Source organism: Lontra canadensis, unplaced genomic scaffold (assembly GCF_010015895.1).
Source record: "Lontra canadensis isolate GAN:19392208 unplaced genomic scaffold, GSC_riverotter_1.0 scaffold106, whole genome shotgun sequence".
NCBI lineage: Eukaryota > Metazoa > Chordata > Mammalia > Carnivora > Mustelidae > Lontra > Lontra canadensis.
This window is the reverse complement of record NW_022631100.1, coordinates 2,976,858-2,994,720: the sequence shown is the minus strand read 5'-3', so window position 1 is coordinate 2,994,720 and position 17,863 is coordinate 2,976,858. Positions and strand designations below refer to the sequence as shown.

Genomic DNA, 17,863 nt, shown 5'->3' with positions numbered 1-17,863 from the left:
GCTCCCTGCTGAGCCGAGAGCCCTATGTGGGGCTCAATCCCAGGACCCTGGGATCATGACCTGAGCTGAAGGCAGAGGCTTTAACTCACTGAGCCACCCAGGCGCCCCGCAAATGTGAATTTGATAGTGTAATATCAAAAGTAAAATGTATTGTAGTAGACAGTTGCTTATTTTTTCTTACATCCTCAATAATGTCATGAACTCATCTCTTCACCTTGTGATCTACCTTCTGATGAATTTTTAAAGTTCTATATGTCTTCTGATTTTTTAAATTTAAATAAACATTGATGTTTATAAGAATTTAATAAGATTAAATTAATCTTAAATTAATAAGAATTAAACAAATTACAAAATTATGTACAGTAGGGTGGTAACATGTAAGCAAAATATGTTTTAAAGACCCAAATGTGTAAATACCACTATCACATAGAATGAATATATATATATTTATAAATAATATATATAAATAACATAAAATAACAACTGAAGTAGAAAAGAAAAAAGGAAATGTTATAAAAATACAAATCTTATTCACAGCAAAACCATACAGAAATTAGGACTGAATCTGACAAAAGAATTGCAACACATTTATGGCAAAATGTTTATAACATTACTGAGTTACATCAAAAAAGACCCAAATTGTGTATGTTTTATACAGTGAGATTGAATATCATAAAGATGGCAACTTACTTCCAAATTAATTTATCAATCTAGTTAATATCACATTAGGTTTTTTTAAAAAATAGGAACTAAGAAGCTGACCCTTAATTTCAGTGAGGGAAATGATGAAATATTTAATGTGTGGAGAACGGTGGTTATTAATTTGGAAAAGAATTAGATACCTACATTATACCATGCACAAAAATCAGTTACAGGTTTATGCAAAATGTGAATGTGAAAGAAAAAGCTTCGAACTTTGTGAAAGATAGAGGAGAACTGTTATATTCGTGAGATATTACTCAATATCTTAAAAGAAGACATAAGAACAAAACCATCAAAAGAAAAGAGATATATATTTTATATATATAAATTTAAAATTCTATACAAAAGATACTATAAACAAAGTGCCAAGATAACACACAGTCTACAAGAGGATATTTGTAATATTTTTTCAACCCACAAAGGATGTATCTACTTAAGATCATCTACTAATTAATAAGAATAATTGAACCCAATAGAGAAATAGAAAAAGGATAGAACAAGGAATCAATTCATGGAAGAGAAATGTTCATGGCCAATAAGTACATAAAATGTCAACTTCACTATTAAAAATGCAAATTTAAACAATGAGCTATCACTATTCACTTGTTAGATTGATAAACATTTTAATATTTGGGGACACTTGGGTGGCTCGGTTGGTTAAGCTGCTGCCTTCAGCTCAGGTCATGATCCCAGAGTCCTGGGATCGAGTCTCACATCGGGCTCCCTGCTCAGCGGGGGGCCTGCTTCTCTCTCTGCCTCTGCCTGCCCCTCTGCCTGCTTGTGCTCTCTCTGTCTCTCTGACAAATAAATAAATAAAGTCTTTAAGATAAAAACATTTAATATTTCCGTATGGCGTAAGAAAGTGGCCTAGTTTTCATTCTTTTGCATATTGCTGTCCAGTTTTCTCAGCACCATTTGTTGAAAAGAGTGTCTTTTCCTCTTGAACATTTATTCATTCCTGCAAATTAATTGCCCATATACTGTGGGTTCATTTTTGGGTTTTCTCTTCTGTTTAATTCATCTATGTGTTGATTTTTGTGCCGGTACCATACTGGATATTTTTGTTTGTTTTTTTGTTTTTTAGATTTTATTTATTTATTTGACCAACAGAGATCACGAGTAGGTGAGAGACAGGCAGAGAGAGAGGAAGGGAAGCAGGCTCCCTGCTGAGCAGAGAGCCTGATGCGGGGCTCAATTCCAGGACCCTGAGATCATGACCCAAGTGGAAGGCTTAACCCACTGAGCCACCCAGGCACCCCACACTGTTTTGATCACTACAGCTTTGTAATGTAACCTGAACTCCAGAATTGTGATACCTCCAGCTTTGCTTTTCTTTTTCAAGGTTGCTTTGGCTAATTGGGGTCTTTTGTGGTTCCATACAAATTTTAGGATTATTGGTTCTAGCTCGGTGAAAAATGCTTTTTGGTGTTTTGGTAGGGATTGCTTTAAATGTGTAGATGGTTTTGGGTGGTATAGATATTTTAACAATATTGGTTTTTCCAACCCATGAGCATGCAGTGTCTTTCCACTTCTTTGTGTCATCTTTAATTTCTTTCATCAGTGTTTTATAGTTTTCAGAGTACTGGTCTTTTACCTCTTTGGTTAGGTTTATTATAGGTATCTTACAGTTTTGCTACAATTACAATGGAATGGGTTCCTTGATTTCTTTTTCTGGTCTTTCATTATTGCTGTATAGAAATGCAACAGATTTCTGTATGTTGTTTTGTATCCTGTGACTTTACAGAATTTGTGTATCAGTTCTAGCAATTTTTTGGTGGAGTCCTTTGGGTTTTCTATATAGAGTACAGAGTATCATGTCATCTATATAGAATATCATTCAGCTGCAAACAGTGAAAATTTGCCTTCTTTTGTGCCAATTTGGATGCCTTTCATTTCTTTTTGTTGAGTAACAGTAGACATCCCTGTTTTGTTCCTAACTATAGAGAAAAAGCTCTCCATTTTCCCATTGGGAATGATATTAGTTAGGGTTTTTCCTTTTTTTTTTTTTCCTATTAACATATAATGTATTATTTGCTTCAGGGGTACAGGTCTGTGAATCATCAGTCTTACACATTTCACAGCACTCACCATGGCACATACCCTCCCCAATGTCCATAACCCAGCCACCCTATCCCTCCCTGCCCACTCCCTAGCAACCCTAGCAATCCTGAGATTGAGACTCTTATGGTTTGTCTCCTTCTGTGGGTTTTTCTTACATGGTTCTTAATATATTGAGGTATGTTCCCTCTAACTCAACTTGGTTGAGAGTTTTTATCACGAATGGATGTTGTACTTTGTCAAATGCTTTTTCTGCCTCTATTGAAAGGGTCATACGGTTCTTATCCTTTCTTTCATTAGTATAGTGTATCGCATTGATTGATTTGTGAATATTGAACCACTCTTGCAGCCCAGGCATAAATCCCACTTGATTCTGGTGAGTAATTCTTTTAATGTACTGTCAGATTTGGTTTGCTAGTATTTTGTCGAGGATTTTTACATCTGTGTTCATCAGGGGTATTAGCTTGTAGTTTTCTTTTTTGGTGGAATCTTATCTGGATTGGGTATCAGGGTAATGCTGGCCTTGTAGAATGAATTTGGAAGTTTTCCTTCCATTTCTGTTTTTTGGAATAGTTTGAGAATAGGCATTAATTCTTTAAATGGTAAAATTCACCTGTGAAGCCATCTGGTCCTCAGGTTTTGTTTGTTGGGAGATTTTTATTACTGATTCAGTTTCTTTACTGGTTATCAGTCTGTTCAACTTTTCTATTTCTTCTTGTTTCACTTTTGGTAGTTTATATGTTTCTAGGAATTTGTCCATTTCTCCCAGGTTGTCCAATTTGTTGGCATACAGTTTTTCATGATCTTCTCATAGTTACTTGTATTTCTGTGGTGTTGGTTATTATTTCTCCTTTTTCATTTGTGACTTTATTTATTTTAGTCCTTTTCTTTTTGGTAAATCTGGCTAGAAGCTTATCAATTTTATTAATTTTTTCAAAGAACCAGATCCTGGTTTCATTGATTTGTTCTATTGTTTTTTTTTAGTTTCTATATCACTTACCTGCTATAATCTTTATTATTTCCTTCCTCCTGCTGGCTTTGGGGTTTGTTTGTTGTTCTTTTTCTAGTTCTCTAAGGTGTAAGGTTGGATTGTTTGAGATTTTTCTTGCTTCTTGGGATAGGTTGGTATGGCTATATACTTTCCTCTTGTGACCACTTTTGTTGTATCCCAAAGGTTTGGAACAGTTATATATTCAATTTCATTTGTTCCCATGTATTTTTTAAATTTCTTTGATTTCCTAAATGACACATTCCATGTTTAGTAGTAGCATGTTGTTTTGCCTCTGGGATCAAGCCCGTCATCAGACTTCCTGCTCAGTGGGGAGTCTGCTTCTCCCTCTGCCCATCACCCTGCTCTTGTGCTCTCTCTCAAATAAGTAAAATCTTTTAAAAAAATTAACATACTTGAGATTAGTTTATAACCACTTCCAAACAATATTGAATGAGAAAAACTGTAATAGCTAAAAAAAATTGTACAAAAATGTCTTGGTGATACCATTGATACACTTAGAAAAATTAATGTTTCATTTGAAATTTTCATGATTAATTAATTACATTTCTTTATTTTTGTAGTGTGTTTTTTTTTTACTCTTAATTTTTGTGTGTGTGTGTGTGTTTTTAAGATTTTATTTATTTATTTGTAAGAGAGCACAAGCAGGGGGAGCTGCAGGCAGAGGGAGAAGCAGGCGCCCCCTGAGCAAAGAGCATGATGTGGAACTGAATCCCAGGATCCTGGGATCATGTCCTGAGCCGAAGGCAGATGGTTCACCGACTGAGCCACCCAGGCATCCCAATTTTTATCAGTTTTATCTGACAATTTTTATGGCTAATAGAATGAAAATATATTCTTAACATTTCTATTTCATACTTAGGCTTTTTTTGATATCTTTTGTTTGTACATTTTCATAAATGTATTAACATTAAAGTGTATTAAATAGTTTCACAAATTTAAAAAATGAATTCTCAGGGCACCTGGGTGGCTCAGTGGTTTAAGCCTCTGCCTTCAGCTCAGGTCATGATCTCAAGGTCCTGGGATCAAGCTCCGAATCAGGTTCTCTGCTCAGTGGGGAGCCTGCTTCCCCCTCTCTCTCTGCCTGCCTCTCTGCCTACTTGTGATCTCTCTCTCTGTCAAATAAATAAATAAAATCTTTTAAAAAATAAATTAAAAAATTAAAAAATTAATTCTGAACTCCATTTTATAAAATACCAGTATTAATACTAAGTAAACATTACATTTGTACTGGAATTACTTTATTCCATTACTGTGATTACTATTTCAGGTCAGAAAAAACCAGCATATGCAAAGTTGTAGAGGATGAAACATGATTTGGGGAATTCAAAGAGTCTGGTACTGGGGTGGGAGGCAGGTTGTGAGAAATATTCTAGATAGGTGAGTATTTTGCTCCATGGCCTATTATTTGTTTTTGACTCATAATCCCCGTTCTTGGACTTTGACCTCACCATATACCTTCGTTAACTTAGAGCAACCTTGAGAAAAGTACTTATCTTCTCTGTGCTTTTGTTTTCTTATAAAGGAGAACACACTAGTGCCTACTTCTTAGGACGGTAATAAGTTCATAGCTGCGAAGCGCATAGAACGGTGCCCACATAGAGGAAAAGATTCCTTTTCCTGTCTGGTCTTTTGCCTTACTGTGAACTACCTGCTCAGCTGACTCACTCTGTATTCAGTAACCAGTAGTCCTCCACAAAGAGATTATTTTTTCTCTCAGAATCGACCCCAAGCCTTCCCAATTCCATTTATGGTACCATTCTTCCTACTGGGATTTCTGTCACGTGGCCCTCTGTATACCTCACCTGAGATCCAACACTCATTGCCAACATTATGGGAGAACTTTAGGAAAATCCCTTTCTCTTCTGGTTACTTTTGAAATCATCTTATTTAAATGTTTTTCTTCTTCTGGGAAGGCAGTGGGGTTAATGTACTACAAGGATCTATCTGTGTGTTTCTCTCTAGAAAACAGACCATCCCCAACAAGGGGAAAAAAAAAATGTAACGGAGTTTTTAAAACATCCAAATTTTTTGTTAAAAGCCTCTGTTTATAAATCTTATTTTCTTGTTTTTAAGCTATGTATGTTAAATAGGGGAAAAAAAAATTAGGTGTTACCAGTGGTGTGGAACTTCAGCCTTGAGAAAAGCAATATAAGGAGCCAGAACTCATTTGGAATGGCCTCTTGCTCATGCTAGCAGCGTCTTGTTTGTAGACAGTGTCTCCCACCTCCAGCAAATCGGGGCTCTGGACTTTTTTGGCTCATTGAAGATGTTCATCTTTAGGCAGAAGGCAAGAGCAATGAGGGTGGTATCAGGGTATTTCTCTCTCTCTCTCTCTCTCTCTTTTTTTTTTTTTTTGTAGAGGATAAAGGCACAGTGAAATTCTTGGGCCAGTCTCCATCTCCTCATTTTTGAAATTTCTCGTTTGCTGTGATGTTGAGGAAAAAAAAAAATGTTGGGCCAAAGAGGAGAGGTAATTCCAATTTGGGCTGATCTTGGAGTAGTTCACTTGATGCTCCTTTTGATTCCCTTATTAACCCTTCAGTTTATGATATCCTCAAGACAAAGGTAGTTTACAACCTCATGTAAAACAGACCTGGGATTGTGGGAATGTGGCAAGTAGGGAGCCAAGAAGAGGTTTCTTTTCTTTTCTTTTCTTTTTTTAAGAAGAGGTTTCTGGGAGGAAGTGGAGGAATCACGATTCTCTTTTTCCCTACTCTACTCAGTGGCAAGCATTTAAGTACTGTTTCCTACTCTTTACAAACCCTTTATTTGGCAATAGACCTGGATTTGAATTTTGCTTTGGCTACTTACTACCAGTGTGGCCTTGGGCAAGGGATAACCTCTCTGACCTTCACTTTCCTTTGTGTCTTTTAATGGGGTTAACAGTACAGACCTCAGAGGTTCTTGAAGGGGTTGAATCAAGTAGTAGTACATAAAGTGTCTGGTACATAATAGAGTCAACACATCTGTTCATTCTTTTTCTCAGTTCTTTTTGTGTTAGAAGTACATGCCTCTTTGGCCAGTTAAATGAGTCATGTGGGTAAGTTAAAACAAAGAAGTTTTGACTTGATTGTTTTAAACCAGTGTGAAAAAATTTAATTATGCCTCCCTTTTTGTCACCCTCCTAGTAGTTGCCACGGCAAGTCTAAAAAACAACTTTCTAATTTGGTGGGTCATGATTTCAGTTTTAATTCAAATGATTAATTTTCAAACCAAAGGCATATACAGTGATCATAATTCATACGGTTGCATTAACAATAATGCCAATGTAATTAGAGTTTGTTGAAAGTCCCTTAGACTAGAGTTGTGGGTCTAATTGTGTTCCAAAATAGATTACTTCTGGGGAGGTTGCTATCTGTCTTCCTTTTTAAAAGGAGTTGGAGAGCTCAGACTTAAGGCTGCTTGTGTTGGTATCTTGCATCCATCATTCACTGGCTGCATTCCTTGGGCAAGCTTCTGGACCTCAGTTTCCTTCTTAACTTCTCTGGGCCTCAGTTTCCTTATCTGTGAAGTGGGGATTATAATAGTTCTGACCTCAGGGTTTTTATGAACTGAATGAGTTTACTATGTGTAAAGTATGTAGACTAGTGCCTCACTCACAGTAATTGTTCAAGAATTGATCTTCATTATGATCTTCTGTTCAGTAAAACAAGCCTGAAACAATGTAGCCTATTCGACCTGACCATCTTCATTCTCTTGTTAGGTTACACACTCTTACACTGTGCTGCAGCCTGGGGCCGTCTGGAAGCTTTGAAAGCACTAGTGGAGTTGGACGTTGATATAGAAGCGTTGAATTTCCGGGAAGAAAGAGCTCGAGATGTTGCTGCTCGGTATTCCCAGGTGGAGTGTGTGGAATTCCTGGACTGGGCAGGTAAGGAAGCCCCAAGGTAGTGTAACCAAAGTAGCACGAGTTCTCACGCCTTGTTAAGTCATAGATAGAAACTACCCCAGGTGAGTTGTCACATAAATGAAACTTTATTTGCAGCAAATATCGAAGAGAACAACTTCCAAAGCTATGACTCCCCAAGCAAGGGTACATGGGCTTCTTTTACTAAGGGTTAGGGTATTTAGAAAGGGGATCCTCATCATTGTTTGTACAGGTGAGTATCAGGTCCCCCATGCGCCTTAAGGCAACATGCCTGTACATACATTGTATGTTTTGTAAACGAGGCTTGTGTCCTCCTCTGGTGGAGATTTTAGTATTAGAGTGAGATAAAGATAGTTGTTGGTTTATTCTAGGGGTCATTCCATGGCCCTTTTGTGCAGGCACAAGACGTGGGTTATGCTCAAACTGGTCTGGGTAGTCTGGGCTGGTTGGAGGCCTCAGGGTAGTTGCTATGCCTAAGGGGTAGTTTCATTTCCATTTGCCTGAGTTAAGAGATAAGCTGGAAAGAAGTGCTTAAGGAAAAATAGGGACAGAGGTTAGTGAGCACAGCAGGTGTGTAGTAAAGGTCAGCTCTTGGGATCTAGCTGGTGACAGTAGCAAAAGGACTGAATGATGGATTTTTTCCCCTATGAGTTATAGGTTATACCATCAACAAATCGAGAGACAATTAGCATTTTCAGCTTTTTAAAAAAAATTTTAATTCCAGTATTGTTAATATGTCATATTAGTTTCAGGTGCACAATATAGTGATTCAACACTTCCATACAACACCCAGTGTTGATCGCAAGTACACACCTTCATCCCCATCACCTGTTTCACCCATCTCCCCCCTCACCACCCCTCTGGCAACCATCAGTTTGTTCTCTATAGTTAAGAGTCTGTTTTTTGGTTTGTCTCTCTTTCTCTCTTTTTTTTTTCCTTTGTTCATTTGTTAAATTCCACATAGGAGTGACGTCATATGGTATTTGTCTTTCTCTGACTTATTTCACTTAGAATAATATTTCCTAGCTCCATCCGTGTCATTGCAAATGGCAAGATTTCATTCTTTTTTATGGCTGAATAATATTCCATTGTATATATACCACGTCTTTTTTTTTTTTTTTTTAAGATATAGGTCTTTTTAAAAAAATTAACATACAATGTGTTATTTGTTTCAGGGGTACAGGTCTGTCATTCATCAGTCTTACACAATTCATAGCACTCACCATAGCACATACCCTCCCAATGTCCATCACCCAGTGACCCCATCCCTCCCACCCCCCTCCACTCCAACAACCCTCAGTTTGTTTCCTGAGATTAAGAGTCTCACATGGTTTGTCTCCCTCTCTGGTTTCATCTTGTTTCATTTTCCCCCTCCCTTCCCCTATGATCCTCTGTCTTGTTTTTCAGGCATTTTCAGCTTTTATCAAGTTTTATTTGTACATGTAATCACGGCTGCTGATAGTGTGTGAAATCTGCTTTTTTTTTCTATTTTGCTATTGACCTCAAACATTGTACTCAATAGAAACTGTACATATTGGAAGTTAGTTGATTGACTAATTTCTAACAGTTTCATCAATAATTTCTTATAAGGATATATGTACGCTATATGTTCAGGGCCATTTTCTGAGAGACTTAGGCAGAGTGGACCATTCCTTTTCTTTTTTTAATGGTGTATTTGAACCATATATTGCCTTCCCAGGTAGATACAGTTATAATAATTTAAAATGACTTTCCAGGGAAAATTATAGTGCTGGAAGTCAGAATAGCAGTTATCTTTCTGGAAGGAAGGGAATTTCTAGGATGTAGTGTTCTTTTTCTTGATCTGGTGCATGGTGTGTTCATTTGTGAAAGTTGATTGAGCTATATATAGATTTATAATTTTTGCACTTTTCTGCATGTATGTTAATGCTGCTATCAAAGGTCAAAAAGCTATGTATTATTTTGAGTTTTAGTGATTTTTTTGGTTAATTCATTTCCACAGCCATGTAGAACATAGTTTAGGGATTCCAGGGAGATAATACCTGTGTAATTATGAATGTATACACACATTGGTTAAAAAACTAGTATTTGTGAAGTTCCTGGCATTCATTTCGCACGGTTCTCTTGCATTTGTGCTTTCAGCAAGCATTTATTAAATGCCCACTACGAGTATAGCATTGTTGCAGTACACCTGGTTGTTCCTGCCCTCTGGACATTTGTTAGGTGGGGGATGATAAGCTATAGACATGAAAACATCAGAAAGCCTACCAAGAAGGGTTAAAATCAGCAGAGGGTATGGTCCATGCTATGGGGGTGGTCAGAGAAGGTAAAGTTGGAGCATGTTGGACTGCAGCTGGGCCTTGGAGAATGGGTGGGATTTTAATACATGAGAAGGGGACAGGGTATGAACACACCCCGAGGGCTGGGAATGAGAGTGCATATCGGGGGACAGGGATGAGATTGTCTTACTAGAATATTAGCAAGTCATAATTTGCAAAGGAGGGCTACAGCACAAGTGGAATCATAAAAGCAAAAGTACATAGGTATTTCGCTGGAGTTCAAATACTGGTGTCTCCATTTTGAAACCTATGTGACCTTGGACAAGGTACTTAAAATCTTCATGGGGTTGTTGTGAGAAATGAAATGAGACAATACAAAGCACTTCCCGCAAGACCTGGTCTATGATTAGCACTTGAAAAATGCTACTGCTGTTATCACTGCCAGATAAGTCCCTGAAATGCCAGGCTAACGTGTTTTCATTTCATTTCTATTGGAGTGCTGTCAGGACAAGTCTCTACTTTCCCAATCACTAGCCATAACTCCCCCTTTGCTGGCCTCCAGGCATCCTGTTAAAGCCTGTCTACTCCAATACCTAACCTAAAAAGGGTCTCCTCCACACTGTTGAAAATTCCACTATCAGAGATCAATTGCTTTGGATTTTTGAGTTTTGGAGACTTTTCATTAAAAGAAATTTGTATCAGTGTTTTCTTAGAGGGAATTGGTTGACAGGTCAGAACTCTGAAAGGATGGAAGAGACATTTTTGGAGATGCAAGAGTAGGGTTGTGCTAAGGGAGAATGGAAGTAAAGAGGAAAGTCTGGAAAGTGGACTCATAAACTTTTAATAATCCACAATGACCCAGAGCAGGCACTATTCTGTTACTTGTAAAGACTGTAGAGTTATATATTACTGCTTCGAGAATTGTTTTTTAAAAGTTTTAAAAGTTTTTTTTTTTTCCCCTCCCCCTTATATTGATGGGAGGTATGTTACAGAGCTGGCATGTTTTTCTGGCATTTTTCAACATGTTTTAAATCAAATCTTCTATCCTGGTCTCAGGTCTCCCAGTTTTTTTTGAAAATATGGTAACCATACTTATAAAAATTGAGGTGGCTGATCAACAAAAGCCCAGAATACTTTCTAAAAATTGAGGTATCTTATCAACCAAAGCCTGAAATTTTAAAAATGTTGATACTTAATCATTTCTCATAATGAAAATGGAAAAATTTATACTTTAAAAAATTATCCTATTTCTTAACATTTCCATACTATTTCAGCAATCTGAGATGGGAACCTAAAAGTCTCTGTGTGGCCAAAAAAATCTACTCAAGAAAGTGAGAAAAAAATCACTAACTAACTAATTAATTAAAAGTAGCTTTCCATACCCAGGGTGGAGCCCAATATGGGGCTTGATCTCATGACCCTGAGATCAAGACCTGAGCTGAGATTAAGAGTCAGACACTTAACCAATTGAATCACGCAGGCACCCCACAAATATTTTTTTAATCAGATTTATTGAAATACTTAATCAAGATTCTATTCTATATATTGGTTAATGATTAATAATCTAATACACTAAAAGGAAAAAACACAAATATGAAGAAGTAATTGTATACAATCTTTTTCTAGTAAGTATGGATGCCTTTTTAACAAAAGTAATTTTTCAACCCATACTTCTTTGGAAAGGTTCAGTAAAGTATGTGACAAAAAAAAATTACAAAGGCTCTCAAAGAACCATTTTTATCCTTGCATGAGTTGTTTCAACAGATTTCTTATGTAACCTCCATGTTGGACTGGGCTACATTAGCATACAGATGGGTCTAGTATCCTCTGGCTCCTTCTTCACTCCTCTTCTTCAGTTTTCGGTACTTGACTTTCTTAGCTGGAATATGCTGGGACATCTGATTCAGGTACTTGGTCATCATTGATGTTGTGGCCACCAGCCGGCAGAGTATTTGATCAATGTCATAGATGGACGGATTTTCCAGGTCCTTAACAAATGTATCTGAGGAGGCTCGTTTTTTCAGCTAAAAAAAGACAGACAGATGATATTACAGATTTTTTTTCCTACTGTAATTCAAATTACATTTGTTTTCTGGATATGTACACTTAAACTCTAAACACTACATATGATTTATCTATACAAAAGAAAGGTTACTATAAAAGAAAGGTGTAAGTGCAGAAGAAATGCTCTTTTGTATATCATCTAAGATTACAGTGATCATTATCATGATCAGCGAGCATTTAATATGTGCTTTTTATGGTTAGAGCATTCTGCTGAAAGAAATTACTTGAATATTAATAGAATATTTTCCTTTACTAACATATCATCAATGTGCATCAACATATAATGCAATCAAATCCTAGTAATGTCATAAATACCTAATTGTTGTGAAAGTCAATGAACTTTTTTTAAAAAAAGATTTTATTTATTTGACACAGTGAAAGAGAGCTCACAAATAGGCAGAGAGGCAGGTAGGGGGTGGGGGAAGCAGGCTTCCTGCTGAGCAGAGCCCGATGCGGGGCTCGATCCCAGGACCCTGAAATCACGACCTGAGCCGAAGGCAGAGGCCCAACCCATTGAGCCACCCAGGTGCCCCAGTCAATGAGCTTTTAAGATTGCCTCAAAATACAGTTCCATTGGCAAAGTGGGAAATTAGGTTAAGAGCACCATTTCCCAGAATATTATCCTTACCTTAGAAATGAGTTTGCAGTCTATTTAAAAAAGAAAAAATAATACATGACAACTTTGACATACTTAGCTTTCTTAGGTAGGTCTTCAAGGGACTTTACAGATCCCTTGTCGAGACACTTCATTTATGGGTGAAGACAGCAAAGATTGAGTGACTAACCTATGGGCCCAAACAGGTAACTTCATCTCTTAACAATTCTACTCATTGTAGCTCATTATCTTCCTGATGTATTTTGTAACTTGAGAGAGGATGAACTAGATTATTTTAAAGACTTTCTAATTCAATACACATTATTGAACCCCAAATATGTGCAAGACAATGTACTACATATTTGGGGGTGAGTGGTGGGAGCAAGGAGATGTTACAAAGAGGAATAAGACATGATACGTTCCCTCAAAGAAGCTGATAATCTTGTGTTTTAAAGTCTATGGTATTTAGAATTATTACTATTTGCATCACTAATTCACCTTTTTTTGGTGTTTTTTCCATTTCATCCACAGGTAATGCACAGATAAAACAGACAGTATTAAAAAGAGAGCTTGTACTAAAATATAAATGAGATGTAAAGAACCCTGAAATAGATCCATATTAGCAAAACTGCAACATAGTTTGTCCAGAGGGTAAGGTAGACAGTGAGACGGAGAAGGCTTAACTTTCAGATAATGCATTTCTTCTGGAAAAATCTCCCATCCAACCTTTGTCCAGATAGTTCCATCACAAATGCAGCAGCTCTCCCTAAGGAAGCAGATAAACAACAGAGAAAAAGTTAGGGATGGTCCTTGAATGGACATCTTTCTTAATTGGGAAAAAAAAAATCTACAGCCAAAAAATTGGTCACAGAGCAGAATCACTCTGGGATCAGTTAATATGGTGCTCCACTGGAAGCATCGTCAGCATAATATACACTGATGACCATTATAACATCATCAGCCATAGTGATTCAGTTAGATTCAGTGATGTCATAAAGGACCACATGAGAACAAAAAGGTGCCATCCAGCCAATTACTGGGTTTCTTTCTTTCTTTCTTTCTTTCTTTCTTTCTTCCTTTCTTTCTTCCTTTCTTCCTTTCTTCCTTTCTTCCTTTCTTTCTTGATTGTATTTTTAAGTAATCTCTACACCCAGCATGGGACTTGAACTCACAACCCCAAGATTAAGAGTTACATGCTCCACCAACTGAGCCAGCCCGACTTCCCTACTGGGTTTCTTAGGGATGTTTTTCCTTGCTTTTCATCAGATTGTTTTAGACTTTTTCCCTTTCCTGAAAAATGAAAACTTTCCTAATTTTTGCTTGCTAATAACTTCTGTAATCACATTAACAGATTTTCATGGAAATAATTTACTTATATCTCTTCCAAGCCTTCTGAGGTATGGCAGTTTTAGATCTCCTTAAAAAGTTGCTAGAGCCATACCCTTCCACACAATTTAGCATCTGCTTCTGTTTTTTTTTTTTTTTCTTCACTCTGTTTTTTCACTCTTCCCTTCAAATAGCTAAGCAAAAATTGAGTTCCAACCCTCTTTTAAATTATGTCCCTGTGGCAGCAATGTGGTACTGTCTGATAGTGAGTGAGGGGTGGGGAATTTGGAGTGGAGTATGATAAAAAGATATGACATAGATCCTGCCTTTAAAAAGCTTACAGTCTAGAGATAGAGGCAAAAAATAAGATCAGAAAAATTATAAGACAGACTAAAATGAGAGCTAACTCAAATTATAATCATGTAACGGTTGAGAGAGCAATGAGCTCTTCTTGGGAGAATCAGAAGTTTCACAGAAGAGTATTTGAGTCAGCTTTGAAGAATGAATAGAATTTTGGGGGCGCCTGGGTGGCTCAGTGGGTTAAGCCTCTGCCTTCGACTCAGGTCATGATCTCAGCTTCCTGGGATCAGGCGCTCTGCTCAGTGGGGAGCCTGCTTCCCCCTCACCCTCTGCCTATCTCTCTGCCTACTTGTGATATCTGTCTGTAAAATAAATAAATAAAATCTTTTTAAAAAATGAGTAAAATTTTGGAAGATGGCAATGTCGAGAGGGCATCTTAGGTTGAGGAAACATAATAAATTCTATGTCAACATTCATATAATAAATATTTATCGAGTACCTCTATGTGCTAAATACTCTTCAGGACCTGAGAATATATGTACAACTTGGCACAAAACAGAATCTTTATGTTCCTGACATTTACTTTCCAGGAGGAAGACCCAGAAATTTATGTCAAAATCTATAAATTTATGGAGTGCTTTTAAGAAAAGTAGAGCAGCAAGGGGGTTATGAAGTCGCCAGTAAGGGAATGAGTGAGTGTGCATTCCCTTAGAGAGGGCGAGCCGGAAAGGCCTCTCTGATAGGCAAATGTCTGAGCAGAGACCTGAAGAACTGAGAGTGAGGTTGGCAGGCGGGGATATTGCCCTGTAAATAATGGTTAAACTCTCTGGATGAATGCTGGAAGGGATGAAGCTAGGCAGGTAGTTTGTGGCTAGATGGGTGTTGGAGGGATCTGTGTTTTATTCAGTAGTCTGTAGGGGGGTCATTTAGAGAATTTTGAGGAGAGGAGTGACATCATAATAAACTTACCTAGTGCTTTACTCTGTCCCAGGCACTGCACCAAGACACTTGCATGCATCATAGTACACTTTGTTTAGTTCTTATGACAATTCTGTGAGGACTGTACTATAATACTTCCCTTTTATAGACAAAACTTAGAGGTATTACTGTGGTCTAAATGTTTGTGTCTCTCCCACCCCCAACTCATATGTTGGATGCTAATGCCCAGTGTAATAGTTTTAGGTGGAACCCTCACGAATAAGATTAGTGCCCTTGTAAGCGTTCTCACAGAGCATCCTGGCCCCCTCCACCACATGAAGGCATAGTGAGAAGATGCCAGCTACAAAGGAAGAGGGCTCTCCTCAGACTGCAGCCATGTTGGTGCCTTGATCTTGGATTTCTCAGTCTCCAGAACTTTGAGAAATGAATTTCTGTTGTTTATAATCTACCCAGCCAGTGATGTTTTGCCATAGCAGCCTGAATGCCTTACATAGGTGGTATTAAGAGGATGCTCCTTTCTCTACCAAACCACCCCAAATAAACACATGCTTTTGGTAAAATCAGTGCACTTATTATACAAATGCAGTTTCATGACAAGTTCTTTAGTCCTGTCTTCTAATTCCTCCATCCTGTATTGGAATTCTGGAACTACCACTGACTCCAAGTTACCCGAATAGTGTAGCCAAAATCCTAGACCTTGGATTCCAGTTCAGGGTATTAATTTTGCTTGTAGCATGAATGATGAGTTTGAAGCTGTGAAGGGCTGAAAGCAAGGATACTAGTTAATTGGTCCCTGTACATTAATACAATTCCTGGAGCACCTGGGTGGCTCAGTCCATTGAGTGTCCAACTCTTGATCTTGGCTCGGGTCTTGATCTCAGGGTTGTGCATTCAAGCCCTGTGTTGAGCCCAGCACGGAACCTACTGAAGAAATAAACAAACAAACAAAACCCCAAAAAACTATTCCAGACATGGGTCTGAATTTGACCTCTCTTATTATGTCCACTTTACAGATAGACAAATGAAGCTTAGGAGTTTGTTAGGTAGTAGAGATGACACAGTTGAGTATTATAGTGAATTTTTTTGAGTTTCTATTTCAATTCCAGTTAATTACCATACAGTGTAATATTAGTTTCAGATACACAATTTAGTGATTCAACACCTCCACACCACACCCAGTGCTCATCACAACAAGTGCCCTCCTAAATCTCCATCACGTATTTCACCCAGCCCCCGCCATAACCATCAGTTTGTTCTCTATAGTTAAGAGTCTGTTTCTTAGTGTGCCCCCCCTCTTTTTTTCCCCTTTACTCCTTTACTTTTTTTCTTAAATTCCTCATAGGAGCAATATCATATAGTATTTGTCTTTTTCTGATTGACTTATTTTGCTTAGCATAATACTCTCTAGCTCCATCCACATCCTTGCAAATGGCAAGATTGCATTCTTTTTTAAGGTTAAGTAATATTCCATTTTATGTATAGATGTCCTTCAGTTGATGGATACTTGGGCTCTTTCTGTAGTCTGGCTGTTGTAGATAGTGCTGCTATAAACATCAGGGCGCACATATCCTTTGAATTAGTGTTGTTGTATTCTTTGGGTAAACACATAGCGCTGCAATTGCTGAATTGTAGAGTGGTTCTAGTTTTGACTCTTTGAGGATTCTCCATACTTGCCCCAGTGGCTGCCCTGGTTTGCCTTCCTACCAGCAGTGCAAGAGGGCTCCCCTTTCTCCACATCCTCATCAATACCTGTTGTTTCTTGTGTTTTTTATTTTAGCCATTCTGACAGGTGTGAGGTGATATCTCAGTGTAGTTTTGATTTGTATTTCCCTGATGATGAGTGATGTGGAACATCTTTTCATGTGTCTGTTGGCCAGCTGGATATCTTCTTTAGAAAAAATGTCTCTCCATGTCTTTTACCCATTTTTTCATTGGATTATTTGTTTATTGAGTGCTGAGTTGTATAGGTTCTTTATATATGTTGGATACTATCCCTTTATCAGAGATGTAATTTGCAATTATTGTCCCCCATTCCACAGGTTGACTTTTAGTTTTGTAGTTTGTTTCCTTCTCTGTGCAGAAGCTTTTTATTTTGATGAAGTCCCAATCCTTTGTTTTTGCTCTTGTTTTCCTTACCTCCAGAGACATATCTAGAAAGAATTTGCTGTGGCTGATGTCAAAGAGATTACTGCCTGTGTTCTCTGCTAGGATTTTAGTAGTTTCCTGTCTCACATTTAGGTGACAGTTATTTTGAAGTTATTTTTGTGTATGGTGTAAGAAAGTGGTTCAATTTCATTCTTTTGCATGTTGCTGTCCAGTTTTCCCAACAGCATTGGTTGAAGAGACTCTTTTCTATTGGCTATTAATTCCTGCTTTATTGAAGATAAATTAACCCTATAGTTGTGGGTTCATTTCTGGGCTCTCTATTCTGTTCCATTGATCTATGTGTCTGTTTTTGTGCCTGTACCATACTGTTTTGATCACTACAGCTTTGTTATATAACCTGAACTCAGAATTGTGATGCCTCCAGCTTTGCTTTTCTTTTTCAAGGTTGCTTTGGCTATGTGGGGTCTTTTGTGGTTTTATACAAATTTTAGGATTATTTGTTCTAGCTCTGTGAAAAATACTATTGGTAGGGATTGCATTAAATATGTAGATCACTTTGGGTAGTATAGAAATTTTAACAATATTTGTTCTTCTAATCCATAAACATGGAATGCTTTCCCATTTCTTTGTTTTTC

The 17,863-nt window shown here is 37.5% G+C and overlaps 2 protein-coding genes across 3 annotated transcripts in view; one reads left to right on the top strand and one right to left on the bottom strand.

The window, feature by feature from the left end:
- Positions 1-17,863, top strand: part of ANKRD45 (ankyrin repeat domain 45) — a 51,985-nt gene that overhangs the window by 16,898 nt on the left and 17,224 nt on the right. For both annotated transcript variants that reach the window (XM_032838772.1, XM_032838771.1), the window contains exon 3: positions 7,476-7,643. In XM_032838772.1, the coding sequence (XP_032694663.1) occupies positions 7,476-7,643 (168 nt within the window). The remainder of the gene's footprint in view (positions 1-7,475; positions 7,644-17,863) is intronic.
- On the bottom strand, positions 11,399-13,488 carry TEX50 (testis expressed 50). The gene is made up of 2 exons (XM_032838773.1): positions 13,056-13,488; positions 11,399-11,922 (listed from the first exon to the last, which is right to left on the bottom strand). Exons 1-2 carry the CDS (start codon positions 13,377-13,379, stop codon positions 11,716-11,718), a joined length of 531 nt encoding a protein of 176 aa, XP_032694664.1. The 5' UTR covers positions 13,380-13,488; the 3' UTR covers positions 11,399-11,715.